Raw genomic sequence first — 27,291 nt, forward strand, 5'->3', positions numbered from 1 at the left:
GGCAACGGCGGCGCGACTCTACCGCCATCCCAGCATCCTCAACCCCATCAACATCGTTGTGGTCAAGGTGCTGCTTCTTAGAGATCGTGACTCCGGGCCCAAGGTCACCGGCAATGCGGCCCTGACGCTGCGCAACTTCTGTGCCTGGCAGAAGAAGCTGAACAAAGTGAGTGACAAGCACCCCGAGTACTGGGACACTGCCATCCTCTTCACCAGGCAGGTGAGTTGATCTGCCGTCACTTTGCACCCAGATGGTCCCGTTCTTTAGGGTCACCTCCCCTAGCGCTCCAAATCCCCATTGTATCGTGCAACGCCTCCGAGTTTAAACCTCGTTGATCTCTTCCGACTCCAACTCTGTGGAGTTTCCAGGGAGAGCCCTCTCCCAGGCTCCGCGGAGCGGCGGCTCACGTGCATCTGGGCCATTGGAGGAGAGCCTGCGCTTTCCGAAGGTGTTGGCCTGGCGCGGCCAATCAGCGCCTCCTGGATCAGGCGCCGAGGGGCCGGAACCCAGGAAGTTGCCGCCCCGGAGCTGCAGTTTGTGTCCAAGACCGATAGGAGACGCCGTGAGGATGGTGTTGGAGAGGGCGGGAACGGCCCACCCCTATTGTATGGGCGGCTGAGTCTTCTCGGACACCTCCTGAGGTCTCCTTTCAAGGGTTGTAGAACTGAAGGTGATCCAAGGTCAGCGCTTGCTACATTTCTCTCGGGTAACACGTTGTCCCCTCTGTGTACTGGGCCTGGAAAGCCTGGATTGGGGTGGAGGGAATCATTGAGAGATTTTGTGGGTTGCAGTGACAGGCCAGACTCAAGTACTGCGAGCATCCCTCCTTCACTGCCGCTTCTCCTACAGACTTCTCTGCTGGGCATGGTCCAAGAGGCTTCTAGACCATTCTGAGCAGGCGGTGTAGTTAGGGCACCTGTTTGGAGCTGAGACTGTTTCACTTGGAGTTTCAAGTGGAGTTTTACTTGGAGCTGAGTTGGGAAAATCTCTTCCAATTTTCCTGTATCCTTGCTGTCAGAGGGTGACCCGTTTGCCCAGATGTATACTACAGAGCAGAGCGGGCATGCTTGCTCCTGCTCCCAAGTCACTAAAATTCCTATGACCACACTTGACTTCAGGGCTCTAGCTTCTGCCCTTGCTGGGGTGGAAGTGGTGTGAGCTTAGTCAAGAGTATTTGGAGATTCCAGCTGTAGAGTTAGAAGGAAACTGAGTATTGGGATTAGAAAGATGGACCCAGCCCAGGAAGCAGCCCTGCCTTTTGCAAGGCCTTTCCTGATGTTCTATGTCAAAGAAGCTACAAATCTGCAAACGTTTAGATTCACAGGTGTTGGAGTGATTGGGCACTGAGGAGTATTTGGATTCTTGAAATTTCTCAGATACAGGAGGCTGGGAGGAAAAGAGCCATCCAAGTGAGCCTCTTCTTCTGATTTGGGGGACTGTGACTTGAATCTGTGCCATGCTCTTTTTTTGGTTATTATCATAACCACAGCACTCTGGGGATGGCGTGGAATCCTTGGTTACCTGTGGGGCTCTAACTCTCCACTGTTTCCAAATGGTCACTCAAAGTTGGACTGGCGCACACAGTCTGGAGCTGGAGTCTTCCACAGTAACCCATTTGGCACAGCTAGTCCCTTCCTGGAGTCGAACTTCCTCTGTTCCCAGCCTTCTTCTCCTCCCACCACCTGGTTTCTCTAGGGAGGTCTTTGGCCTGAGTCTGTTTCCTTGTGCTCATTCTTCCAACTGAGGTCTGTTGAGCTGCCACTGCCCAGCCTCTGCAAGCACTGCCTGAGTCATGGGGAAGCTGCAAAGGAGGTGGCTTTGACCTCTGTACACAGACCAGCTTGGCAGTTAGATTGCTGGGGCTTGAAAAAAAGCAAAGGCCAAGAACAGGATATCTTAATGGGCAAAGCAGCTGTTGCCCCATTCGCTACCTGGGCTGCCCCAGTGCAGGTCACTCACTGGCTCCAAAATAAAAGACCTCAGCCTCTGCAGCCTGGTGGTGAAGGCTGGCTTCTGGAGTCAGCCCTAGGAGGAGAACTCCTGCTGGGAAAAGGGACCATGCCGTCAGAAGGAGGCCGCCTTTTGAAGAAGAAGCAATCAAACAGCATGACAGCTTCTATTTCTCAGTGGTGTGTGCTCAACCCCCCGGGGGCTGTGTTGTCCATGCATAATGGGTACAAGATGCATGACCACTGGATCAGAAGCAGTGATGTGCAAAATCTGACTTTTAGAAGCTGCCTTCCCCTTAGGTGCCTAGAGAGCAAAGCTAGAGAGTGAGGCTTCTGTGTGGTCAGGGCCACCATCAAGGTATGTACTTTATGCTTCAGAGGAAACCCCTCTTCCCCACCTCCTCAGCAGCTCAGACTTCAGGGCCTACTGCATTCTGAGAGTCTCAGGATCTTCTCACTCCTGATCTCTCTGGGGGAAGGTACAGTATTTGATGAGAACAGGAGGGAGTAGCTGCCCTTTCTAAGATTAAGGCAGATGTGGTCTCTGGGAACCTTAACTGCCCGGAAAGGAGAATATAGTGGTTATACAACAAGTATTTTGACAATTTGAGGAGTTTACTTACAGATTCAGAATAAGTTCATGGAGAAAAGTGCACATCTGATTTTGCAAAGTGATCGGTCTCCAGGCTCATAACAGCAGGGTGAGGTCAGCACAGGACTGGAACCAGGATCTGCGAAGAACTAGAGCCAGAGTGTTTCTCATTTATTTCTATGAGGAGAAAAGTTTCTTTGGCTTCTTGTTGCATTGGGCGGCAGGAGCCAGGTATTTAATGCCGAGACTTGGTAGGCCCTCCCTCATTCCCTGAGACTTCTCTGTCTTTAGGTCCAATAACGCTGCCGTTTGGGTAACCCTTTGTGGTAGAATGGCTTTCATTCATTTATTTGTACACTCTTTTAATACTTGTTGAGCATTATTTATTATTATTTGTAGGTACTACCCTGGGTTGTGGAGCTACAAATTGTAATAAATTGTGGCCTTGGCCGGGCGCAGTGGCTCACGCCTGTAATCCCAGCACTTTGGGAGGCCAAGACAGGCGGATCATGAGGTCAAGAGATCAAGACCATCCTGGCCAACATGGTGAAACCCTGTCTCTACTAAATATACAAAAATTAGCTGGGCGTGGTGGCGCACGCCTGTAGTCCCAGCTACTTAGGAGGCTGAGGCAGGAGAATCACTTGAACCTGGAAGGCGGAGGTTGCAGTGCGCCGAGATCATGCCACTGCACTCCAGCCTGGTGACAGAGTGAGGCTCTGTCTCAAAAAAAAAAAAAAAAAAAAAAAAAATTGCGGCCTCAGGTCCCCAGGAATTCACCATGGGATGGGGAGCTTACAAGACAACAGCTAATTTCAGCAGGGTGTGCTAAGTGCCAGACCAGCCCTGCTGGGGAGGAGGGGCGTTCTCCTGAATGCTGAAGCTAAGGAAGTGCTCCAAGGGACGGGAGCAGGAAGGGCACTGGCTGCGGAGTCGGGGCTGGGGAGGGGAGCTTGTTTTCTATGTCGTCAGATGCCCTCTCCTCCATTCCACTTCTGCTTTGCTCTCTGTGACCTTTTCTCCTTTGGACTGATTTTTTTTTCTTTTAGGACTTGTAGTTTATGGTTTTACTGTCTGTTTCTTCATTTCTTTCTTCTTTTTTTTTAGGACTTGTATTTTATGGTTATTCTGTCTGCTTCTTCATTTATTTCTTTATTTTTTTTTAGGACTTGTATTTTATGATTATTCTGTCTGCTTCTTCATTTATTTCTTTATTTTTTTTAGGACTTGTATTTTATGATTATTCTGTCTGCTTCTTCATTTATTTCTTTATTTTTTAGAGATAGGGTCTCGTTCTGTCACCCAGGCTGGGGTGCAGTGGTGCCATCAACTCACTGCAGCCTTTAACTCCCGGGGTCAAGTGGTACTCCCACCTCAGTCTCCTGAGTAGCTGGACTACAGGCCTGCACTACCGTGCCCAGCTAATTTATTTTTGTAGAGACAGGGTCTCACTATGTTAACCAGGCTGATCTTGAACTCCTGGCCTCAAGAGATCCTCCTGCCTCAGCCTCCCAACGTTTTGGGATTACAGGTGTGAGCCACCATGCCTGAGCTCTGTAATATTCTTTGTGAGAAGACTTTTAACTACAAATTTCATTTCTAAAACATATATATTCAAGTTATTTTTCTTGAGTGAGCTTTGGTCATTTATATTTTTCAAGAAATTTTTCCATGTCCTTTGAGTTGCGAATTTATTGACAAAAAGTTGCTTATAATATTGTCTACTATCTTTCTCACTTCAGTCTCCCAAGTAGCTGGGACTACAGGCATGTGACTAATTAAAAAAATGCCTGACTAATTAAAAAAAATTTCTTTTTTTGGAGACGAGGTCTTGCTATGTTGCTGTGTTGCCCAGGCTGGTCTCAAACTCCTGGGCTCAAGTGATTTGCTCGCCTTGGCCTCCCAAAGTGCTGAGATTACAGGCGTGAGCCACTGCGCCTGGTCTATTTTGTTTGTTTGTTTTTTTCCTGTTGCCTCTTCATATCATTTCATGCCACCTCTGTTTCCTCTCCTCTCACTCTTCTTCCATGCTCTCACCTTCCTCTTTTGGGACCATCCAGGCAGGATCTTTGCAGTCTTTCTCTTCCCGCTTATTCTCTTCATTTGTACTCTGACTTTTCCCCTCTCACAACCCTGAGCTTGGTGCTATCTTCTTGTTTTGACCTTGAGCAGTACTGTGTTTCATTGGGGATGCCCTACACTGCGCAGAGCGGAACAGCATTCTAGAACCTAATGTGAAACAGACGCCAGTTCTTTTGGTGATAAAGCACTTGTCATAGGGCAGTGATATTTAGTGTTCAGATAAAAATAGTTAATAATGAAGTGATAATACGTATGTTACACATATCTCCCTATACAATAGAAAAGGATCATGATTTCATTAGGAACTTTCTTGAAGTCGGGCCTTGGAAGATATTAGGAGAGAGGTCATTGGTAGATTGAGTATTTAATAATTTGTTATTCTTGGCCACTAACTGGAAACACAACACCATGCCTTCTGGGAGGGAGGAGGGAAGGAGTGGGAAGAGAGAGGGAGGAGTGCAATATGTTGGTTCCCTGTCGTGCAGGATGAGTGCTCTCTCTCTTTAGTTACATCAAGTGAGTTCACCTGATATTAATGTCAGCCGATGGGGGAGGAAGGTTGGAGGGAATCTTTTTCTTTTATTTTTAACCGCTGGTCTAGTCAGAAAGGCAAGTGAGTTTTTCTCTTTCTTTCAGTCTTGCTCTCCTTCTGCCTTTGAACTTCTCTGTAGTTGTTTGCGTCCCCTCCCACCCCTGGAATTTTCCCCCCAACCTTTCCTTGACACCTTGACTCGATCACGTGGCATGATGGAAAGAACACAGGCTTGGAGTCAGGCAGAGCTGAGTATGAATCCGGGGGCTTGAACTCTCTAGCAATGGACATTGCATGAGTCAGCTACGTGCACTTAACTTTCCTCACTCTTAGAATGAGGATAATGATGATGACATGATACCTCACTTACGGGGCTGTTGCAAAGATAAGTGTTACTGAGTGGTCCAGAATAGGCCCCCAGTTATGGTAGTTATTATCATCTCATCACTGCCTTCGTAGTCACTCAGTACATGCGTCTTGTTGAATAATTAGCTATGGATCCCTTGCCAAACTCAAGTTTGGGATGGCCCTGATTTAAAGCATTCTGTCCCATTGTCCTTTCAAGTATGCTTAACATTTGGTCCAATTTTTGTGTGGAAGCTATGGACATCAGAATTTGCTAATCCCACTGATCTGTAAACTCCTTTTAGGCTGGAACCTCTTTAGTCTTTGTAAGCCCCTTTGTGGATCCCTGCAAGTTGGCTGTTCAGTAGGTGATTTTGGAAGGAAGGTGCAAACAGAAGTGCAAGGGCTGCCTGTAGCTCTGGATGCTTAGGTAGCTCACCTCCCTTCCTGGGGATCATTCATCCAGCTTTTGAGGCGGTCAGGCTGCAGGGTTGGGAGAGGGAGTCTTAGATTCTTCTGGCATTTCATCTTGGCTTTTTGCCATGAGGTTTTGCCCTGAAGAAAGGAGGGGCTCCAGAGAGGTGTGTGTTTAATCCACCTTGGAGTCAGCAGACAGGGTGCATGGCAGGGCAGGGACGGGGTCAGTGTGTCAATGCAGGTGTGGGGCAAGGAGCCAGGGGCTTGTTCAACCGGAGAGGTGGCGCAGACGGTGCACTCAGAGCACTCTCGGCACTTAATCCTGCCTCTCCCTCTCCCCAGGCCTCTCCCCACTCAGTGTCAACCAGCACTTGCTTGAGCTACAGGGCGAGGCCTTCCATTCTTGGGGCGATATGCACCAGAGGCAGCAGGAAGTCATGGTGACAGCTCAACCCTGCCGCTGTGCTGCCTGGACTTCAATCCTCACTCTGCGCCCTTCCTCTCTGTCTAACCTTGGGCTTACTGTGTGACCCTGGGCTAGTTACTTACCTTCTCTGGGTCTCTTCTGTGCGATGGGGCCTGATAATGGCGTCTTCTTCCTACAGCTGTGAGGATTAAATGAATGAAGGCAGATAAAACTCTCGCGACAGTCTGGCACACAGTAGCCAGTCAGTAACTGTTAGCTATTATCACTCTTCTTGTAGGCACCCTCTCTCTTGAAGGGGTGATTTTTTTTTTTTATAGAAGATTTAGCCTTCTTGCAAGCTTGGGGTCCCTCTTCTTCCTCATTGAGGTAATTATTGTTGTTTTGGTGACCTCACTCTCTTGCAATATTACCATTTTGTACCTCTGGAGGGATTTATATGCCAGTGAAATAGAATCTGCCAGTAGAAGTAACTAACATTCTTCGTCACATTGCCAAGGCACTGAATTGCTAGATTTTATTTCTTCTAGCAAAGCAAGGCCCTCCCATCCTTGGGGATTACAAACAGACATGGATTTTGGGCTGGACAAGGAAATACAGTGATGCATGGCAGAGATTCGGATAGGAAACAAGTTAAAGGTACAGTAGTAATACTAGCGCAGGGTGCTTTTCGCCAGTAATTATGGTCTCCTAACTAGTGTTGCATGATTTAGACCAAAGAACATAGCTTTGGATTGGGGACCTCATTCTTTGCTCAATAGCCATGGGGACTGGGGTGCATAATCTCAAGTCACTGAGCCTCAGTTTCCTCATCTGCAGCATGAGAAGACAGCCCTGAAGTCCTGTGAGTATAATACCTGGATGCTGTGATGTAGCCGCAGAGATGAGCTCTGGCTCTCCTGCCTAGAACTTCAATGGAAGCAAAGTCCGCTACATGAGAATGCGTATGTCTTCTGCCACATTAAAAATGTTAAAGTGCGGCCAGGTGCGGTGGCTCACGCCTGTAATCCCAGCACTTTGGGAGGCTGGGGTGGGTGGATCACTTGAGGCCAGGAGTTCGAGAGCAGCCTGGCCAACATGGTGAAACCCAGTCTCTACTCAAAATGCAAAAATTAGCCAGGCGTGGTGGCGCATGCCTGTAATCCCAGCTGCTCGGGAGGCTGAGGCACGAGATGCTTGAACCCGGGAGGCAGAGGTTGCAGTGAGCCGAGATCACCCGACTGTACTCCAGCCTGGGCAACAGAGCGAGACTCAGTCTCAAAAAAAAAAAAAAAGTTAATGTGCTTGATTTTTGTGCATCCCTCTGTCTTTGTACTGCTGGAAAACATTGAGCATCTTGGTACATGCCTGGGAAATGAGAGGAGGTAGGAAGGTGATTCACAGGGACGGCAGCTGGTGGGAATCGTGGTGGAGGTGTGTATGGAGTGACACTGGTAAACAAGCCACTGTCAGATGTTATCCTTGTTTATTTATTTAAGTTGTGGCTCCAATCCTAAATTATTTTATAAGAAGGGACAGTTAGAAAATAACAGTCCAGGAGGATTAAGGTTCCCGGCCAAGATGATTCCAGGATCATCTGGAAAAGTGGCTGCAGCTACAAAGAAAAACAGCCAATTGCTGGGAATCGTGAGGCAGGTAGGGGCTGGGTTAGGAATACCTACACCTTCTGGGAGGAAGAAGGCAGAACAGCTTCTGTGTTTTGGAGGCAAGCACTTGAGATGAAGAGGTTAAGGCAGTTTCAGTGCCTCTGAGTTCATTCCAGAAGGGTGGAGATTTTTGATGCCACAAAGCAGGCACTGCTGGGCCCCTGTATAAGCACTCGTAGGCGTTCAAAGTGCAGAGGCCCAGCGGTTCTTCATTGAGTCCCTGCCGGGGTGGGGAGGAGGACAGGCAGAGCTTCTGACCCCATACAGCTGTGTCTTCCCACAGTGAAGACGCTGGTTACTGCAAGACGGCTGCTTCCAGAGCCACTCTTACCCTCAGGAAATTTGCCGGCTCTTTCCTTGTTCCTCTCGTTTGATCCAGGGAAACCGGGACTTCTTGATGGAAAGAACAGGTTGCTTCTGGCCAAGAAGGGCCTGCAGCTGCATGTCTTTGCTCCAGAGAAAATCCACCCTCCCTAGGAGGAAGGAGGCTTTTGGCCGTAAGGACTTCCCAGCCACAGAGGCGGCTGCGGGGTGGCTGAGTTCCAGACGCCCTCTAGATCCCAGTCTGAGCATTCAGTCTGGTCTAGCGGTTTCTTTCTTTCTTTTTTAAATTTTAATTTTTGTAGAGATGGGGTCTTGTTACGCTGCCCAGGCTGGTCTTGACCTCCTGGCCTCAAGTCGTCCTCTCGCCTTGGCCTCCCAAAGTGCTAGGATTACAGGCCCGAGCCACTGCGTCCTGCCTGGTCTAGGCATTTCTGAAGAGCGGGGCCGGGGAACAGGACTCTGAATCTCCACGTGGGTGACTTCCACTTTTCTGAGAGCGAGTGCTGTCAGCTACATGACTTGGGTCAGTAGACAAGATGTTCCTTGGGGTTCTAAAAATATGTCATTCTGTGGGTTCCCTTTATAACCTACAGGGCCAGAAGGGGCTGCATGCTCTGGGACTGGGGAAGGAGCAGAGGCTGAAAGCACTGGTTGATTCAGGCTCTAGTTGAAAGTTGGCCCTTCCCCAGAGCAGGAAACCAAGGCCCCGAAGAGAGAGGACTTGTATAAAGTCACACATCTACTTAGTGATAGGGCCAGGACCGGAATCTAGACTTCTTGATTCTTATTTCTGCGCCCTCTCCCTCTTACACAGGGAGCAGTGAGTGTGCAGGGCAGCCCAGAGGCACGGGTAGGTGCCTGCCCCCACAGGCTGCGACTGCTAGGCTAGAATGTCCAGAGCCCCAGCCTTGCTGGGTCCTACACCACACCCGTCCTACACCTACATCCTTCACTATGCCCTTGCAAGAGCCTTCATCCCTGCCCTCATCTTGGCTCCCTTCCCCACAGTTCACACGCTGATCCATGTTCCTCAGCTGTCACATTCCCTAAACTGCTGGTCGGGTGAAGGTTCCCTCCCAAGTGTTTTTTTTTTTTTTTTTTTTTTTTTTTGAGACAGAGTCTTGCTCTGTCACCCAGGCTGGAATGCAGTGGCGTGATCACGGGTCACTGTAGATTACCCTCCCAGGCTCAAGTGATCCTCCTACCTCAGCCTCCTCCTACCAGCCTGGCCAACATGGCGAAACCCCATCTCTACTACAAATACAAAAATTAGCTGAGCATGGTGGCAGGTGCCTGTAATACCAGCTACTAGGGAGGCTGAGGCAGGAGAATCGCTTGAACCTGGGAGGCAGAGCTGGGATTACAGGTGTGCACCATCATGCCTGGCTAATTTTGTTTATGTTTTGTAGAGACAGGGTCTCACCGTGTTTCCCAGGTTGGTCTTGAACTCCTGGACTTAAGCGATCTGCCTGCCTTGGCCTCCCAAAGTGCTGGGATTACAGGCATGAGCCACTGCGCCCAGGCCCCTCCCAAATTTTGACAGTGGTTGTTTTCTAGGTTTCAGAGCTCTTGGGAAGGAAAACTTTCTGGGAGAGTGGGTCTTTGAAGACGAAAGAATATGGGAAGAGAAGGGCATTTGAAGTCCTCCATGGGGCTCCTAGAAGTGGAGGTAGTGCTTCCAGCAAGCACAGGTGGCAGACCTGGCTGGGTGTGCAGGGCACACATCACTGCCTCTGGTGCACCCGGGTTCAGGCTGGTCACCCTCGGAATAACTGTTCACTCATTAGGAGGTGTGACTATCATCTGACCGTGGGAAGCCAAGTTTGACTGCTCAGGTGGTAAACCTCTGAGTGCTTTGGATTAAATTTTGCTGATTTTCTGTACTCTGACCGCTTTTCCTCCCATGCCCCCTGGCTCCTGGCTCCCTGCGCTGTGCTGCTGCCCACCTTCGCCCCTTGCCAGCATGTACACAGATGCACATGTGGCCTTGCATATACGTGCACATGCATGCAGACACATGCTTCTTTGCCTGTGGAAGGTGGTAGTAATAGTTGTTATTTCAGTGGGATGTTGTGAGGATTAAATAGGGCTGTGTGTGCAAAGTGCATGCACAGTGTCAGCATTTAATACATCATAGCCATGATGAACTATAGGCATGAGCCTAGTTCCCACCTCTGACACATAGATACGATAATATGTCTGCATCATAAGCCTATTGTGAGGATTAAATGAGGTGACACATGTAGCAGCTTCCTGTGAAATGCAGAATGCCTTATGCATTAAAGGCAGCGATGTAATGAGAGAACCAGCATCACTGATTCAACACACATCTTCTTTTTTTTTTTGAGACGGAGTTTTGCTCTTGTCGCCCACGCTGGAGTGCAATGGTGTGATCTTGGCTCACTGCAACCTCTGCCTCCCAGGTTCAAGCGATTCTCCTGCCTCAGCCTCCCTAGTAGCTGGTATTACAGGCACCTGCCACCATGCTCAGCTAATTTTTGTATTTGTAGTAGAGATGGGGTTTCGCCATGTTGGCCAGGCTGGTCTTGAGCTCCTGACTTCAGGTGATTCACCTGCCTCGGCCTCCCAAAGTGCTGGAATTACAGGTGTGGGCCACCGTGCCTGGCCCAACACACGTCTTCTTAAGAGGAGCAGAATGTACACAAGTGTCTTATCCTATTTCCAACTTTTGGGCTTTTAAGTTATCTGAATGTGTTTCTGGCCAACGATGCTCAGTAAGTTCTTTGAGATATCCACCCCGGAAGCCCTATCCTGCCTTTCTGTGTCCCCTGGGAATACTTCCTGTCAGGGTTTTCTGCTGGAGGCCCTAGGTTCTGTGGCCAAGTTAAGCTTCAGTACAAAACGAGGGACCTTCCTGCTTAGGTGCCATCTCTCTATTTCATGTATCTTTCTTCCTAGCAGCCACTGAGTGTGTGTCCCCTTGAGCTTCTGTAGCCAATGAAACTGTGCCTGGATGGGGTCTTGGGTCCACCTCAATGCTTCCTCCCAGCCTAATCACTGGCATGGGTGGGTCCTTGGCCAGCAGCCCTCTGGCTGAGAATCTTAACTTAATTCATAGTTGGCCAAAAGGCAGCCCAGCAGAGACCGAGGCTGCTCGAAGCTGCCTCTGGGTGGGAATGGGACTGGCTTCCTCCCTGTTGCCTCAGCGAGCCTCCCTTGGCCATGGGAGTCACTGCTTTTCTGGTCTGGAGGGCCGTCTCTCTATGAAGTAGTGGCCCTTGTAGGTTAATTTTGTACCTCCTAATTTCCTCCCAGAGGACCTCCGTGCATAGGGTTTGGGCAAAGTCTTTTTGGTGAAGCCGCAGAGCTCTTCCTGGGTTTCCTCCCTCAGCCAGGTTGATTCTGGGAACAGCCCCACAACCTCCTAGGAAGAAGAGCCCAGCTGGAAGGTGCTGGGCCTGGTGAGGTTGGAATGAGATGAGCTGGAATGTCCTGTAGGATGTCCTTTCTTCCCTTCACGTCCCTTCTGTCACTGTCTCTAACTTCGGGCTGGCTTCTGCTTCTCCCCCACCCGGCAGGACCTGTGTGGAGCCACCACCTGTGACACCCTGGGCATGGCTGATGTGGGTACCATGTGTGACCCCAAGAGAAGCTGCTCTGTCATTGAGGACGATGGGCTTCCATCAGCCTTCACCACTGCCCACGAGCTGGGTAAGGCTGGATAAGCTCCTCCTGGGGTCTTCTGGGTTTGCCTGGGGAGCCTGGAGGGTGGGAGACGTGTGTCTTTGCCCCCTTGTGTTCTGAAGCCTTAGGACCCCTTCTTAGGGCACAGTGAGCCTTAGCAGCAGCTTTGTACTTTTTCCGATTGCCCCAGCCCCGCTGGCCAATGACGTGGTTTGAGCCCCTTGGCAGAGTGTCTCAGCACTTAGGCACTGTGGGGACACCATGTTAACGACAAGGAGGTACACTGTGTTGTCAGGGAGCCCACAGCCTGACGGAGGGGACAGAAAACACAAGAACATGATCTTGAGGACATTTGAAAGCAGTCTGTCGATAGTTGGCAATGACCAGCCTGAAAACCTCTGACATGGGCTTTCTAGTTCCCCTGCCCCGTTCCTCCCTCCAACCCCCATGTCCTTCCTCCTGCCCTCTCAGTCCTCTTGCCTTACCCCACAGGCCACGTGTTCAACATGCCCCATGACAATGTGAAAGTCTGTGAGGAGGTGTTTGGGAAGCTCCGAGCCAACCACATGATGTCCCCGACCCTCATCCAGATCGACCGTGCCAACCCCTGGTCAGCCTGCAGTGCTGCCATCATCACCGACTTCCTGGACAGCGGGCACGGTAAGCCAGGACGGCGGGAGGGCAATGAGGCCGCCTCGGAGGGGGCTTTGCTGCTGCCCCTGGTGGAGGTGCTCACTTCTCCATCCTCTGTACATTAGGTGTGTGTGCCCCCTTGGAGCTGGGCTCTGACATGAGTGCATTCCTGTTGCCCTTGGTTCATTATCCCCTTACCATTCAGATTCTGGGCTAGCCAAACCTCATCTTCCCAGCTCATCCTAACGAACGCCCTCGGCTCTCTGCAGGTGACTGCCTCCTGGACCAACCCAGCAAGCCCATCTCTCTGCCCGAGGATCTGCCGGGCGCCAGCTACACCCTGAGCCAGCAGTGCGAGCTGGCTTTTGGCGTGGGCTCCAAGCCCTGTCCTTACATGCAGTACTGCACCAAGCTGTGGTGCACCGGGAAGGCCAAGGGACAGATGGTGTGCCAGACCCGCCACTTCCCCTGGGCCGATGGCACCAGCTGTGGCGAGGGCAAGCTCTGCCTCAAAGGGGCCTGCGTGGAGAGACACAACCTCAACAAGCACAGGGTGAGTGAGTGCTGGAGCTGCGCTCGGGGACTGCTGGGAGGAGGGACGGAGACCCGGGGGCCTCGTCTGCCCTTGGTCTTCACCGGGAAGGTGCCTATCACAGACTGGCCACGGGACCAGCACTGTTGCATGGCTGAGCTGTGCCTTCACTGCCCTGTATATAGTCCTATCCCCTTCTTGACTCTAAGACCGGAGAGAAAAGCTATGGCAGGTCAGAGGACTTGGTGAGGTCTCAGACACATGGGGAAAAGCCTTCAACAGGACGTGGGGTCTCAGCCCTGAGCTCCGGGCCTCGTCCTACCTGGGGAGGAGCTCTGGGCTCAAAACTGAACACCTAGTGTCAGGAGCGGCTCACTCGCTGGCTCATCCCTTCCTTCTCTCATCCACTCTTTCCCAGTGTGTTCCACACCCAGGGAGCTGGGGACCATGTTCAGGAACAGGGCTCAGAGCTGCAATGAAGCAAAGCCCTGGGCAAGCTTCGGGAATTGGCTGCATTCTGAACCAAGCTTCCATTTCTGTTGCGATTGCTGTTTTTCTTTAGCAGGAACATAGTTGAATAATACTTGTTTTCCCTCCTGATAAATACGAATAGCAACCAAACAAGAACACATTCAGAATGCCAAATGTTCTCTGAATATAATAACTTTATCTTGTTCAGGTCTTGTTTTGGGGGTTTTGGGGGTAGGAGAGGGATTTGTACTTTTCCGGGCAGGAATAAGAGGTCTGTTCTCCTCCCGGATCCTGGAGCTGACTGTCCCTTCCCATCCCCTGTTCTCAGCTCGGGGAGGACTTGCCTCTGGGCACAGAGGCTGTGTCACAAAAAAGCATCCACCAAGCACATTATCAATTGCCCTGAGATGAGTATGGCACAGAATTATTTAAAATGTTTTTCTGTGTTCTGGGGATACATGTCTAATTAAACCTTCAACCGTTGGCTAGGCAAAAACCCACTGTGTTCAGGGAACTGTGTAAGATACTGTGGTGGTCAGAAAAAGAAATAAAACACAGGCCATGCCTCAGAGAGCTCACAGTCAAGTGGGGAAGCTCGAATTGTAGCTGTGATACAAGACACAGAGAGGCACATGTTATGCGGAAGGACAGAAGGATGAAAATTGTCACGGGAGAACCAGGGTCAAGAGATTAATGATGATGAGAGGGGGCTGAGAAAACTTGGAGGAGGCTGGATTTGAAGAGAGGCTGAGGGATAAGTAGGATCCCTGTAGGCAGAAACAGAGCAAGGCAAGGAGGCGGGAGGTCCTGGGCAGGTCGGAGTGAGCTGCAGGGCTGTGTAGATGAGGGCTCTATGGGAACCATCTTCAGGAAGGTCATTTGGGGCCAGACAGCAGCCACCTTGATTGCCAGGCACTAGAAGGTCCCGAGGACAGGCAATATGTGGCCAGTGCCTCGTCCTGAGAAGATGAGGCTGGAGGATGCAGAGACGAGTTGAGATAATATTGGATAGAGAAAATGCAGTCTGAGAAGCACCATCTTTCCACACTTTCTAGAATTCTGTCTATGATCAGGCAAGATCTACCTCCTCAACCTCTTTTCTAAACAATCCCTTGGCCACCTTGTTTTAACTGAAACTTTCCAGGAAACCTTCATGGAAGTCATTGCCCTCACTGGCTGAGGTCAGATCATAAAACATGTCTTACAAATCACTGCAGCTCCCACAGATCTGTTTCAGGAATCCCATTCTGACCACCAAGGCCCTATCTTCCCAGATTACTCCCTCTGGGTTTTGGATTCCAACAATTCCTCAATCCCATCTGGGCCTACAATCTATTGCTACAACAACCTTCCCATCATGCCTCACCCTTCCCATCATGCCTTCCCATCATGCCTCACCCAGTGAGAAAAACATGCAATTGTGCTCACTGGTCTCAGTTTAAATTCATGATCTGAGCTGGGCACAGTGGCCACCACTTGTAATCTCAGCACTTTGGGAGGCTGAGGCAAGAGGATCCCTTGAGCCCTGGAGTTTGAGACCAGCCTGGGCAACATGGCAAAACCCCATGTCTACAAAAAATACACAAATTAGTGGGATGTGGTGACAGATGCTTGTAGTTCCAGCTACTCAGGAGGCTGAGGCAGAAGGATGGCTTGAACACGGGAGGCAGAGGTTGCACTGAGCCATGATCACGCCACTGCACTCCAGCCTGGGTGACAGAGTGAGATCCCATCTCAAGGAAAAAAAAAAAAAAAGAAAAAGAAAAAAGTAAAATAAATTGATGACCCAGAAATTTAGGTGGGCCCATATGCTGTCCAGGAGTCTTATATTTCATTTCCCCAGTTGGCTTACTCTCCCAACCTCCTGAACCGTTAGTTCACACCCACCATCACCTCTCTCCTCCCATTACTAACTCTTTCTTCCTCCTTTTCAGCTTTCACTGATGACCTTTCTTCTCATTTCCCGACGGGGGAAAAAACCAAGTAATCAGAAGGGAACTTCCACCCACCTCCCGACCTGCTTCTGCACCTGTTCTCCACTGTCCCCCTTTACAGTGGCTGAATTGTCCCTGCTGTGATCTGAGGCCATGCTGTGTGCTTTGCACGGGAACCCCATCCCCTCTCGCTTGTTAGGGACATCGCTGATCAATTCTCTCTCTCCTGCAGTGCCAGTATTTCCCAATCTTGAGCTGAATCATGCCTTTTAGAATACAAACCTGTTGTAATTTCTCCCATCTGAAACAAAACTTCTTACGATCCCACTTCCTCTGTGGTCTGTTTCTCTGACTCCCTTCACAGCAGGTTCCCGGAAGGAGTTGTACAAGCTTGCTGTCTCCAATTCCATCTTCCCACTTTTCTCTGCTGCCCATTCCAAATAGGCTTTGACTGACATCATTTCTCCAAAACAACTCTTATTAAGGCTACCCAATGGCCTGCACACTACGAAGGTCAGTGACTGTTACCTTTCCTCCCATCGTCCAGCCGGCTAGCAGCATTTCTGGCAACCCAGAGCCCTGGCCCCTGGAACAGGGTCTCCACTGCCTCTCGGTTGTCCTCCTCCTCCTCACGCTGCCACTCCCCTTCTCATTACCTTTACTGCTTCTTCCTTGTACTCTCATTTTCTTTTTTCTTTTCTTTTCTTTTCTTTTTTTCTTTTTTTTAAGACAAGAGTTTCACTCTCGTTGTCCAGGCTGGAGTACGGTGGCATGATCTTGGCTTACTGCAACCTCCACCTCCCGGGTTCAAGCGATTCTCCTGCCACAGCCTCCCCAGTAGCTGGGATTACAGGCGCCCGCCACCACACCTGGCTAATTTTTGTATTTTTAGTAGAGATGGGGTTTCATCATGTTGGTCAGGCTGGTCTCGAACTCCTGACCTCAGGTGATCTGCTCACCTCGGCCTCCCAAAGCGTTGGGATCACAGGCGTGAGCCACCGCGCCCGGCCTGTACTCTCATTTTCTAAAGTTTGGAGTGCTTCGGCACTCATTCCTTTCCCTCTTCACCATCCACACTCAATCTCTTCGCTGATTCATCTAGACCATGGCTTTAAATACCATTTAGAGCTTGAAGACTCCCAAATTTGCATCTTCAGTCCAGGCCTCGCTCCTGACCTGCAGACTTGCATCTCTAAGGGAATCTGGACGTGTCCATTGGACACCTGATTAGCATCTTATACATGTGTCTGTGAGACTGAGCTCCTGGTCATCTCCCCTGAAGCTGCGCTGGCAACTCCACATTCTGGTTGCTCAACCTGAAACCCTGTTTCTCTCACATGCTTCACACCCTGTATCTCCACGTCCCTGTGGATACTATCTTCAAGGCAGATCCAGGATCATTTCTCACCACTTCATCTGCTCTCACCCTCGTCCCAGCCACCACCCCCTGTCCCCTGGATTAATGCAGTTGCCTCTAACTGGTCTCCCTGCTTCTGATCTTACTCCTTACAGATGATTCCCGCCATGGCAGCTCTTTTGGAATGCACCTTAGTTATGCCACTTCTCTGCTCAGCACCCTTTAGGGGCTTTGCCCCGGCTCCCATTTCTCGCTGCCTTGTTGGCCCTAGTGACACTGGCTTACTTCAGGCTCATCTCCCCTCAGGGCCTGTGCACTTTCTCCCTCTGCTTGGAATGCCCTTTCCCTGATGTCTGCCTGGCTTATGCCACCTGTACTTCCTTCAGGCACAAGAGGGGCCCCCATAATCCAGAGCAGCCCTTCCCAACTCCTCCCTACCACCTGCTATGAAGCCCACCCAATGCTCTGTGTTCACGGATTCATTTTTATTGTCTGTCTCCCCACTAGGGAGTAATTGCTCTGAGGGCAGGTACTTCCACAAGTGTTTGGTGAAGGAATGAGTGAATGGCACAGGGCGGGAGCACAGTGAATGTTTTTTGTTCAAATAGGAAGCAATGATACCAAATAAAAACCAGGTAGCATTGTCTCAGCAGCTGCAGGAACAGTGCTATGTGCTGAAGAAGAATTGGGGATCTTGAGGCCTAGGCACACTCTTTCAGTCTTCTGATGGCCATTGTGGCTTTTGAGGGGGCAGCTTCTGGGGTGTGATGGGGACAAAACCCACAGTGCAAGGCTCTGGGGAGTGAGTATGAGGAAAGAGCAAACGTGGGTGACGCTGTCAGGGAGTGAAAGGATGGAATGAGGTGAGGCGCTAGTTTGAGTAGTTTGAGGCCAAAGCAGGGTGGAAGGATGGTGGTGGTGGTTTTTATAGGATCAAACAGATTTTGACAAAATGAAATAAGAGCTATCTGACAAAAGGGTAGATTGAATAAATATGCTGGATATGTACACAGGTTAAAGTGTTTCCATCACATGCAGCCAGTTCCTGCTTAGTTCCATGTGAGTTAGGCACTGTGTAGGACGGTCGGTGGCAGAGTTTTAATTCCAGGCGAGTACAGCAGCCGGGCTGCTTCCTCTATTGCTCAACTGATGTGTGTTCAGAGGATCCAAACTCATTTCACTGTCATTCTAAGGAAAACATCATGGACAATGTAAATTTTATTCTCTTTCTATGCTGTTTAAAAAAACTAAAAAAAAAACCTAAAAAAAAAAAAAAGCCCTCCAAAACACTGCACAATTCACCCCAAAGCCAAACCGAGTTTTAGGATTGCTTAATAATGTCTTATCTTTATCTCTTCTTAAAAGAAACTTCAGAATGGTTCACGGTGAAACCTTCTCAAATACAGCCCCTGATCGAGGTTAAGATCAGTTTGGTCTGGCGTCAAGTCTGAATTATAGAACACTAAGGAAGAAAAACATTCACGTCTATGGTGACATTTTTTATCCGCAGGGCTGGAGGTGGCCATGCCTTAGGGATGCCTGTGAATGCACTAACAACAAATAAAGGGAATCTTTTCTGTTTTTTCCTTTTATTCCCGGCAAGCTGTGAGATAAGAGCACTCTCTGAACTTCTGCCGGGGCCAGCGTGGTGCTGGGAATTTTCGTGCCTGTTAGGCCACTTCTGTCATCCACCTGACATCAGGCCCGAGTATTAGTATTATCAAACCCATTTTTGCAAGTGAAGCACCGGAAAGCTAAGGAGGGTTTGCCGTTGCTCAAGCCCACTAGGGTGCTGTGGTGTGGGCAGAGTCCATTGAAAACACGTCTGGCCAGGCACGGTAGCTCACGCCTGTAATCCCAGCACTTTCAGAGGCTGAGAAGGGCGGATCACTTGAGGTCGGGAGTTTGAGACCAGCCTGGCCAACATGGTGAAACCTCGTCTCTATTAAAAATACAAAATAAGGCCGGGCGCGGTGGCTCAAGCCTGTAATCCCAGCACTTTGGGAGGCCGAGGCGGGCGGATCACGAGGTCAGGAGATCGAGACCATCCTGGCTAACACGGTGAAACCCCGTCTCTACTAAAAATACAAAAAATTAGCCGGGCGTGGTGGTGGGTGCCTGTAATCCCAGCTACTCAGGAGGCTGAGGCAGGAGAATGGCATGAACCCAGGAGGCGGAGCTTGCAGTGAGCCGGGATAGCGCCACTGCAGTCCAGCCTGGGCGAAAGAGTGAGACTCCGTCTCAAAAACAAAAACAAAAACAAAAACAAAAACAAAAACAAAATAATTAGCTGGGCATGGTAGCAGGCACCTGTAATCCCAGCTACTCGGGAGGCTGAGGCTGGAGAATCACTTGAACTTGGGAGGCGGAGGTTGCAGTGAGCCAATATTGTGCCATTGCACTCCAGCCTTGGCAAAAGAGGGAGACTCCACCTCAACAACAACAAAAAAAAAAAAAAAAAAAAAAAAAGGAAAACACATCTCACATCTGTCTCACTCTACTGCCCAAAGAGGCCTCTCTTTTGCACGGCCTCCTTTGCACCTGGGAGCAGTTGCTGTTTGCTCATTAGTTGGTTGGAATGTTGGGTGGGCTTGGTGTACACTGGCCATTTGCTTATTGTTTTTTTCCTTCATGATACAACATTAATTTCATTCCAGGAAGGTGGGATGAGAACTTGGAGGCTGTACAGTGTAGTTTTCTATGGGCTGAGGGGCTGGGTGTGGCACCTGGATCCGCCAAGGGGTATAACAGGCTCTTCCTCACAGGTGGATGGTTCCTGGGCCAAATGGGATCCCTATGGCCCCTGCTCGCGCACATGTGGTGGGGGCGTGCAGCTGGCCAGGAGGCAGTGCACCAACCCCACCCCTGCCAACGGGGGCAAGTACTGCGAGGGAGTGAGGGTGAAATACCGATCCTGCAACCTGGAGCCCTGCCCCAGCTCAGGTGAGGTGGGGAGAGCAGTGGTGGCCTGGGCCCAGGGGAGGTGAGGCTGGAGGTCCCCCCACCCCACCCCTACTCCATGTAATGCATGGCCTCCAGGTAATTGGGTACACAGGTAATTCAGGTAGTCTAGTATTTCTATCATGGATTCCTGCTGATGACAAAGGGACTGCAGTCAAGATTCCAACCTTCAGGACAAAGCCTGGAAGTGGAGAGGTGCAGATTCTTCTTGGGATCATTCCTCTTTCCACTCACCTTTGGCAAGGGTGTTTCCTTCTGGATGCTTAGCCTGGGAGACTAAATGGATCAGGGGAATGATACACTAGAAGTCCTCTTATCTGAGGCCTGCCCAGCCCATCTTTGTAAGCAGGACTCCAGAGCCCAAGAACTTGATGGGGAAAACAAAATTACATCTCTATTTTTATTAATGTTTCTATCTAACATTTAGTATTTCTTTCAGGGAGAAATTAGTATTTTTTTAACTACCTTTCCATCTAAAATTTAGTATTTCTTTCAGTTAGACAACAAAACTACAATAGTAGTAGAAGTACCTGTGACTTTGTCATCAATAGGAACCATGGATATTTTCACGTGACATTTTGGTTGTTGCAGAATTTTCAAAATGCTGTTTAAGCTCATCCTTACTTCAGAATTATAGTAGTTATCAGGTTCATTACTGAATCATATATATATATGTGTATATATATATGTATATATATGTATATATATGTATATATGTATATATATGTATATATATGTATATATATGTGTATATATATGTATATATATGTATATATATATGTGTATATATATATATGTGTGTATATATATATTTTTTTGAGGCAGAGTCTCACTCACTCTGTTGCCCAGGCTGGAGTGCAGTGGCGCGATCTCGGCTCACTGCAACCTCAACCTCCCAGGTTCAAGCGATTCTCCCACCTCAGCCTCCCAAGCAGCTGGGATTATAGGTGCCTGCCACCATGCCCAGCTAATTTTTGTATTTTTAGTACAGATGGGGTTTCACCATGTTCGTGAGGCTGGTCTTGAATCCCTGACCTCTGGTGATCTGCCCGCCTTGGCCTCCCAAAGTGCTGGGATTACAGGCATGAGCCACTGTGTCCAGCACTGAATCATATTTAATGCATTAACAAAAAAGCATGTATATCACAGACTTGTTTCAAAATATATCGATAGTTGTATAGCAAATGTAACTGGTGTTGTTGTTAATCTATATAATTTACTTTATGCACTGAGTTACATTATTCTGAAAATAGTTTGCAACCTAGAGGGAGTTTGAGGCTGGGTTACTGGAGAAGGTGGTTCATAGCTCAGGGGATGTGTTTTCATCTGCGCCCTGGGTCCTTTGGGCCCAGCCTGCTTTCGTGCTTTCAGATGGGGGGAGGTTGCAGCTTTGGTGATGAGGGTGGGAAGGGCTAAGAGAGCCACGGCAGGCTGGGAGGGAGGCTTGTCCTTTGCACCGGCCTTGTCCCTTCCCCTCAACTTCTTTCTTATGCTTCTCCCTCCCTAGCCTCCGGAAAGAGCTTCCGGGAGGAGCAGTGTGAGGCTTTCAACGGCTACAACCACAGCACCAACCGGCTCACTCTGGCCGTGGCATGGGTGCCCAAGTACTCAGGAGTGTCTCCCCGGGACAAGTGCAAGCTCATCTGCCGAGCCAATGGCACTGGCTACTTCTATGTGCTGGCACCCAAGGTGAGTGAGCCTGGGGCCTGAGAACAAAGTAGGGACCAGGTCTTCGGGGGAGCATCAGCTGAGCTGCCCTGCTCTTCCTTCTTTTTCCCCTTCTGGGGTGCTGCAGGTGGTGGACGGCACGCTGTGCTCTCCTGACTCCACCTCCGTCTGTGTCCAAGGCAAGTGCATCAAGGCTGGCTGTGATGGGAACCTGGGCTCCAAGAAGAGATTCGACAAGTGTGGGGTGTGTGGGGGAGACAATAAGAGCTGCAAGAAGGTGACTGGACTCTTCACCAAGCCCATGTGAGTTCTGGGCCCTGAAGGTCCTGCCAGGGAGCAAAGGGAGGGAGGTGGAGTTTCCCAGGGTATTGGAAGCTTGGGTTAGATTGGGGTAAATGTCAGATCCAGCCAGTACCCTTGCTGCAGAGGCCACCCATACCCTTCTAGGGCTGCTAGTCCTTCACTCACTCATTCATTCACTCATTCATTCATTCATTCATTCTTTCAGCAAGCAAAGACGAATGCTGGGGGAAGACCCACTTAACATGAGATGGTATTCAGGAAGGTGGGCAGAGTTGTTAGGGGCTGTATAGTGTTCTAGAGTAAGACCGACCTGATTCAGATCGCAGTTACCCATTTTCTGGATGACCTTGGGCAAGTGAACTCGATCTCCAGGTCTCTAGATGTCCCCACTTGTAAAGTGGGTATAATACTAATATATTTCATGTGTGCTCTTGTGGGGAATAAGGGAGTTAGTCCAAGTAACACGGTTAGCGTCGTACCTTCACCTGATGAGGCTGAACGTGACAGCTGCCAGCCTCTCCCTGGGCCTGAGGCCCTGACCTGGGGGATCAGATTGAGGTGAGAATGGCAATAAACTGCCAAGAGACAGCAAGTGAGCAGTTGGGACTGAAGGAGTCTTCACGTCTTGGGCAATCCCTGGGCATCTAGTCCCAACTTAAGAATCTGGGCCTCCCAGCTTGAGCTTCCTGAGGTCAAACATATGCTCCTTGGAAAGCCCTGATCCACGTTCTAGAAGAAGAGGGGGTAGGCAGGGCACCTGAGGTCCCAGTTGGGGGTGGAGGCTATGGTTGGCCTAGAAAATTTGGGAGCCCAGGTGCTGGTGATGGAAAGGCCTAGATGGCTGTCCTGGAGCCTTGACTGTGCCCCTGGACACGTCACCCTCTCCTGAGCCCCTGGGTGGTGATGCGAAGGGAGGATGCCCAGCCCTGTCTCTGGGGGCTTGGGCACCAGGGACGGATGGCGTTCCAGGCTGTGCTTTGCAGGGACCTGTGGTGGCAAGGCCACGTGGGGAGTGGGAGGTACATACCCCAGGCTTGCCTCACTGGTTTAGTGGCAGATGTTCCTTTTACAGCCTGTTGGAGCTGGAAGGAGCCTTAGAAATCATTTAGCTTAACCTACTCATTATGCAGATGAGGACACCAGAACCCAGAGATACTGGCTTGCTTAAAATTGCCAGGAGTTGGCGTGTGACCCAGGCTGGATCTGCGTCCCTGCCTCCAGGGCCAGTGTCCTCTCACTGCATTGAGCTCCTAGCCTCAGGCTCCGGGATGGTGGACTTACTCCTCCCGCCCCACCCCTCCTCCTCCTCCTCCTCCTCGTCCTCATGGCAGATGTCTACATATCCTTGATGTGTGCCAGGCACCATGCTACATGCTTTCTGTGCTTTGGTGGACTCAGTCCTCCCTGCAATTCAGTGAGGTGTGTGGAATTCTGAGCTCCACTTTACAGGTGAGGATGTGGAGGCTTGGAGAAGTTCAGCAACTTTCCAGCACCAATCGCCAAGGGGCAGGGACCTCTCTGACTCCAAAACCTGTGCTTTTACTCCCATGCCAGAATTCACCGAAAGCTAGGTTTACTGAGGAAAGCAGATCCTGGAGCATAAGGTCCTTAGGTCCAGGCTTCTATCTAATGCACGACCCCCCTTTCCCCCGCCAGGCATGGCTACAATTTCGTGGTGGCCATCCCCGCAGGCGCCTCAAGCATCGACATCCGCCAGCGCGGCTACAAGGGGCTGATTGGGGATGACAACTACCTGGCTCTGAAGAACAGCCAAGGCAAGTACCTGCTCAACGGGCATTTCGTGGTGTCGGCAGTGGAGCGGGACCTGGTGGTGAAGGGCAGTCTGCTGCGGTACAGCGGCACGGGCACAGCGGTGGAGAGCCTGCAGGCTTCCCGGCCCATCCTGGAGCCGCTGACCGTGGAGGTCCTCTCCGTGGGGAAGATGACACCGCCCCGGGTCCGCTACTCCTTCTATCTGCCCAAAGAGCCTCGGGAGGACAAGTCCTCTCATCCCAAGGACCCCCGGGGACCCTCTGTCTTGCACAACAGCGTCCTTAGCCTCTCCAACCAGGTGGAGCAGCCGGACGACAGGCCCCCTGCACGCTGGGTGGCCGGCAGCTGGGGGCCGTGCTCTGCGAGCTGCGGCAGCGGCCTGCAAAAGCGGGCGGTGGACTGCCGGGGCTCCGCCGGGCAGCGCACGGTCCCTGCCTGTGATGCAGCCCATCGGCCCGTGGAGACACAAGCCTGCGGGGAGCCCTGCCCCACCTGGGAGCTCAGCGCCTGGTCACCCTGCTCCAAGAGCTGCGGCCGGGGATTTAAGAGGCGCCCACTCAAGTGCGTGGGCCACGGAGGCCGGCTGCTGGCCCGGGACCAGTGCAACTTGCAACGCAAGCCCCAGGAGCTGGACTTCTGCGTCTTGAGGCCATGCTGAGTGGGGTCATCGCTTTCTCCCCCTCACTCTCCACCCCACTGATATGCCAGCGTTCTGCCAGCTGGAGTAGCGGGCAGAGGACGGTGGCCAGGGGCTCACGCCACGATGTCACCCACATCCAGGGACAAGGACCATGGGCTGGGGCGAGAGGTTCCCTCCTCCTCCCTGGACTGGGCAGAGGGAAGCCCAGGAACTCCCGCACAGTCTACCTCAGGCCCCGCTCCTCGGGCCGGTTGCGGGGAGAGGCTTTGAGGTGCAGGGCAGAAGGTGCTGAGGCCCAGTTTCCAAGGAACTTGGAGGATGGGCACCTTCCAGGCAGAACTTCAGGGACCCCGGCCCCCGGAACGGAGGCCACAGGCTGCTGGAAGAGCCATGTCCCAGCAGCTTGGCACCCTCAGGTGGCCCCATGGGCTCTGAGCCGTGTCTGAACGAGGCAGGGTTTTCACGGTGCTTTTAGCCCACTTTCCTTTTTGAACTGACATGGACTAAGCAATAAAAGCTGGCTAGGGCTGGGCAGAAGCCACGGGGAGAGTGAGATTAGGGCCCCTGGAGCCTGGCACTCCACCTTGGAAGACGTGGACGTGCACAGGGAGTCCTGAGGTTTCTCATCCTGCACTCTTGGCCCTCCCGTAAAGAAGCAGCCTCTCCTTCCTCTGATGTGCAGGGTGTAGGACTAGTGGTAGGGCTGCCACGGAAGTGTCCTCTGAGGCTCTGCAGGTAGCGGGGAAAGTCAGTAGGGAGTCTGCTGTCTTCTTCAAGATGGAGCCGGCCATTACAGAAAGATGTTGACATTTGCTGGGGGCTATGCAGTCTGTGGCTGATGCAGGGAGTTTTCAGAAAGTTCTGGAGGGTTCTGCTGTCACTGGACTGGGGTTGGTGCTGAGCTCTGGGCCTGGCTTTGGGGGATGTCACCCTGGGATAGGGAGGAGGAAGCTGCATTTCTAATGGCTTCCTCCTCCAGAGAGGCACGTATACGCAGGCTGACATCCGAGGGTCTGTGTCGCCTCAGACAGCCCTGACAGTGGCCACAGTCCTGTACCCATTGTGAGGGGTTGGGGCATGCCTAGGAGGGCTAGGTGCTGAACATCTATGTGCCTATAAACTCGTCTTCATTCCCAACAGCTACTGCTGTCTGCCCTGGGCACGTCACGTTGCATCCTAGGCCTTAGCTTCTCCACTGTTTGCTACCTCAGATTATGCCCTCTGGGAACCCAGCCGTATCCCTCCCCTAGGACAGTGGTGACCTGGTCCTTCCACCACACTCAGTCTTTGGAGACTGAGCTGTCCAGCCACAGAAATGAGTGTGTGGTGCGTGGCTTCCTGCTCCCCACAGCCCCCTGCTGGGGCTCCAAAGCCGAAGATAGGGCCTCTTCAGACTTCTTGGGAGTAGGTTTCAGGAGGCACCAAGAATCAATGACTGACCCAGGGGGCCTGGCAGCCACTAGTATGAACTGCTGGAGACCTGTCTGTCTTATAGACATGTCAGGAAAATAGAAACAGGCATTTTCTCTAGCTCCAAGTGGGGAGATATTTTGGGGTTACAGCTTCTTTGGCTAAGCAGGGTGTTTCTTGAAGGTTCAGATGCCCCACTGTGTACATGGGATATTCTGCTTCTGAGTGTAGGTGATGAATCCAGGTCCTCAGTGGAGAATTTTATGGAGCTAAGATCAAAGCATGTGTCTTCCTGGGAGAGAAGGGTTCCGTTCTTTTATGTGGGTTTCCCTAATAGTTAGAATCCACAAACCAGCCAGCCAGCCAGCCAAGCCTCTGCAATGATGTTCTCATCCGGTCTAACGCTGGGCTGGAAACCTTGGACAGAGTTCATGCAGGGGCAGAGGGGGTGCCAGTCTCTGAGGCAGGGCTGCAGTCACCCCTGAAGAACTAAGTGAACAGGAACCCCTCTGTGCCAGTGACCACTGTGGGGCTAAAGGGACAAAAAGGACCAGGGTACCAGGCAGAAGCAGAACCTTGATAGCTGACGACAGCACTGCGCCCTGTGCTTGGTGCACTCCCTCCTTCAGGAGGAGAGGGTGGCATGGGGTCTGTGCGGGATGGCAGGGGGATTGGGTGGGTGGGAAGAGAGGTGCCATCGGTAGGAGGCTGGCCTCCAGTAGAGGAGAGCAGCTTTTGCCATCAGTCACTTTACAAACCATTTCAAGGAAGGACAACCACTCTGGCTCCTGACACAAGCCAGGCCTCAGTGCTTTTATCTGTTGTGGTGTTTTTTCTTTTTTCTTCTTTCCCTTTTTAAAAGACGCATGACCAAGACAACCTAGGGAGTTTGTCTTGCTTGCCTTTGACTATTTCCTTAATCCAACCATGCTCTCGAGGGCTGAGCAGAGACTAGACTCAAGGCACAGGTTTCTGGTGATGGAGTAAAGTTACAGCGGTATCTCATGTCTACACAAGAAGAGGAACGTTCTGAAAGCTCCAACAACTTCTTGAGGGGGATGGACCAATACGGCTTTGGGCTCAGGATTCCCTAGCCTCCTCTGCCCATCGCGTGCACTGATTGGAGAAGTCTGGCCCAAACACTCTCATATGAACCTCGACATGCTGGAGTGGGGTCTGGCAGGAGCTGATGACAGTTTGAGGGGCTTGAGTGTCCCTAGCCTGGCAGTTGGCTCCCGGAAGCACTAGACACTGACACTCATTGGTAGACCCTCCCTCCCCGCCGTTGTGTTTGGTTCTTTTGCACTCCATGTACTGCAGAAGGATGGAAGGACCTGGGTGCTGGCTGGGCTGTGTATACTGTGTATACAGGGGAGCTGGCTGCTGAGGTGACCACAGCCTTCTCCTAATAAAGCTGTAAGTATTTAAAACCTGTGTCCTGCCTCTGTGACTGCTTCTCATTCATGCATGCATTCCTCACATCCATGGAATGCCCAGCTTCGCCAGCCACTGTGCTAGGAGCTATGGAGACAGCAGTGACCTTGACAGGCACAGTCCTGGTCCTGTGCAGCTCCCAGGTTAGCCGAGGAGGCAGAGCTCAAGTCAGCAAGCACAGAGTTGTGGCAGATCGTGCTACAAGTGAAAGAGACACC

The 27,291-nt window shown here is 51.1% G+C and overlaps 1 protein-coding gene across 1 annotated transcript in view; it reads left to right on the top strand.

Annotated features, from left to right (window-relative positions):
- Nucleotides 1–27,073, top strand: part of ADAMTS15 (ADAM metallopeptidase with thrombospondin type 1 motif 15) — a 28,144-nt gene extending 1,071 nt beyond the window's left edge. The window contains exons 1-8 of the mRNA XM_522253.8: nucleotides 1–220; nucleotides 11,852–11,984; nucleotides 12,450–12,617; nucleotides 12,860–13,143; nucleotides 19,650–19,827; nucleotides 21,353–21,534; nucleotides 21,641–21,816; nucleotides 23,473–27,073. The exon at nucleotides 1–220 is cut by the window's left edge and continues 1,071 nt beyond it. Coding sequence (XP_522253.2) covers nucleotides 1–220; nucleotides 11,852–11,984; nucleotides 12,450–12,617; nucleotides 12,860–13,143; nucleotides 19,650–19,827; nucleotides 21,353–21,534; nucleotides 21,641–21,816; nucleotides 23,473–24,247 — 2,116 coding nt within the window. The 3' untranslated portion in view covers nucleotides 24,248–27,073. The remainder of the gene's footprint in view (nucleotides 221–11,851; nucleotides 11,985–12,449; nucleotides 12,618–12,859; nucleotides 13,144–19,649; nucleotides 19,828–21,352; nucleotides 21,535–21,640; nucleotides 21,817–23,472) is intronic.
- The last annotated feature ends 218 nt before the right edge of the window (nucleotides 27,074–27,291 follow it).

Source organism: Pan troglodytes, chromosome 9 (assembly GCF_028858775.2).
Source record: "Pan troglodytes isolate AG18354 chromosome 9, NHGRI_mPanTro3-v2.0_pri, whole genome shotgun sequence".
In the NCBI taxonomy this organism is placed as follows: Eukaryota; Metazoa; Chordata; class Mammalia; order Primates; family Hominidae; genus Pan; species Pan troglodytes.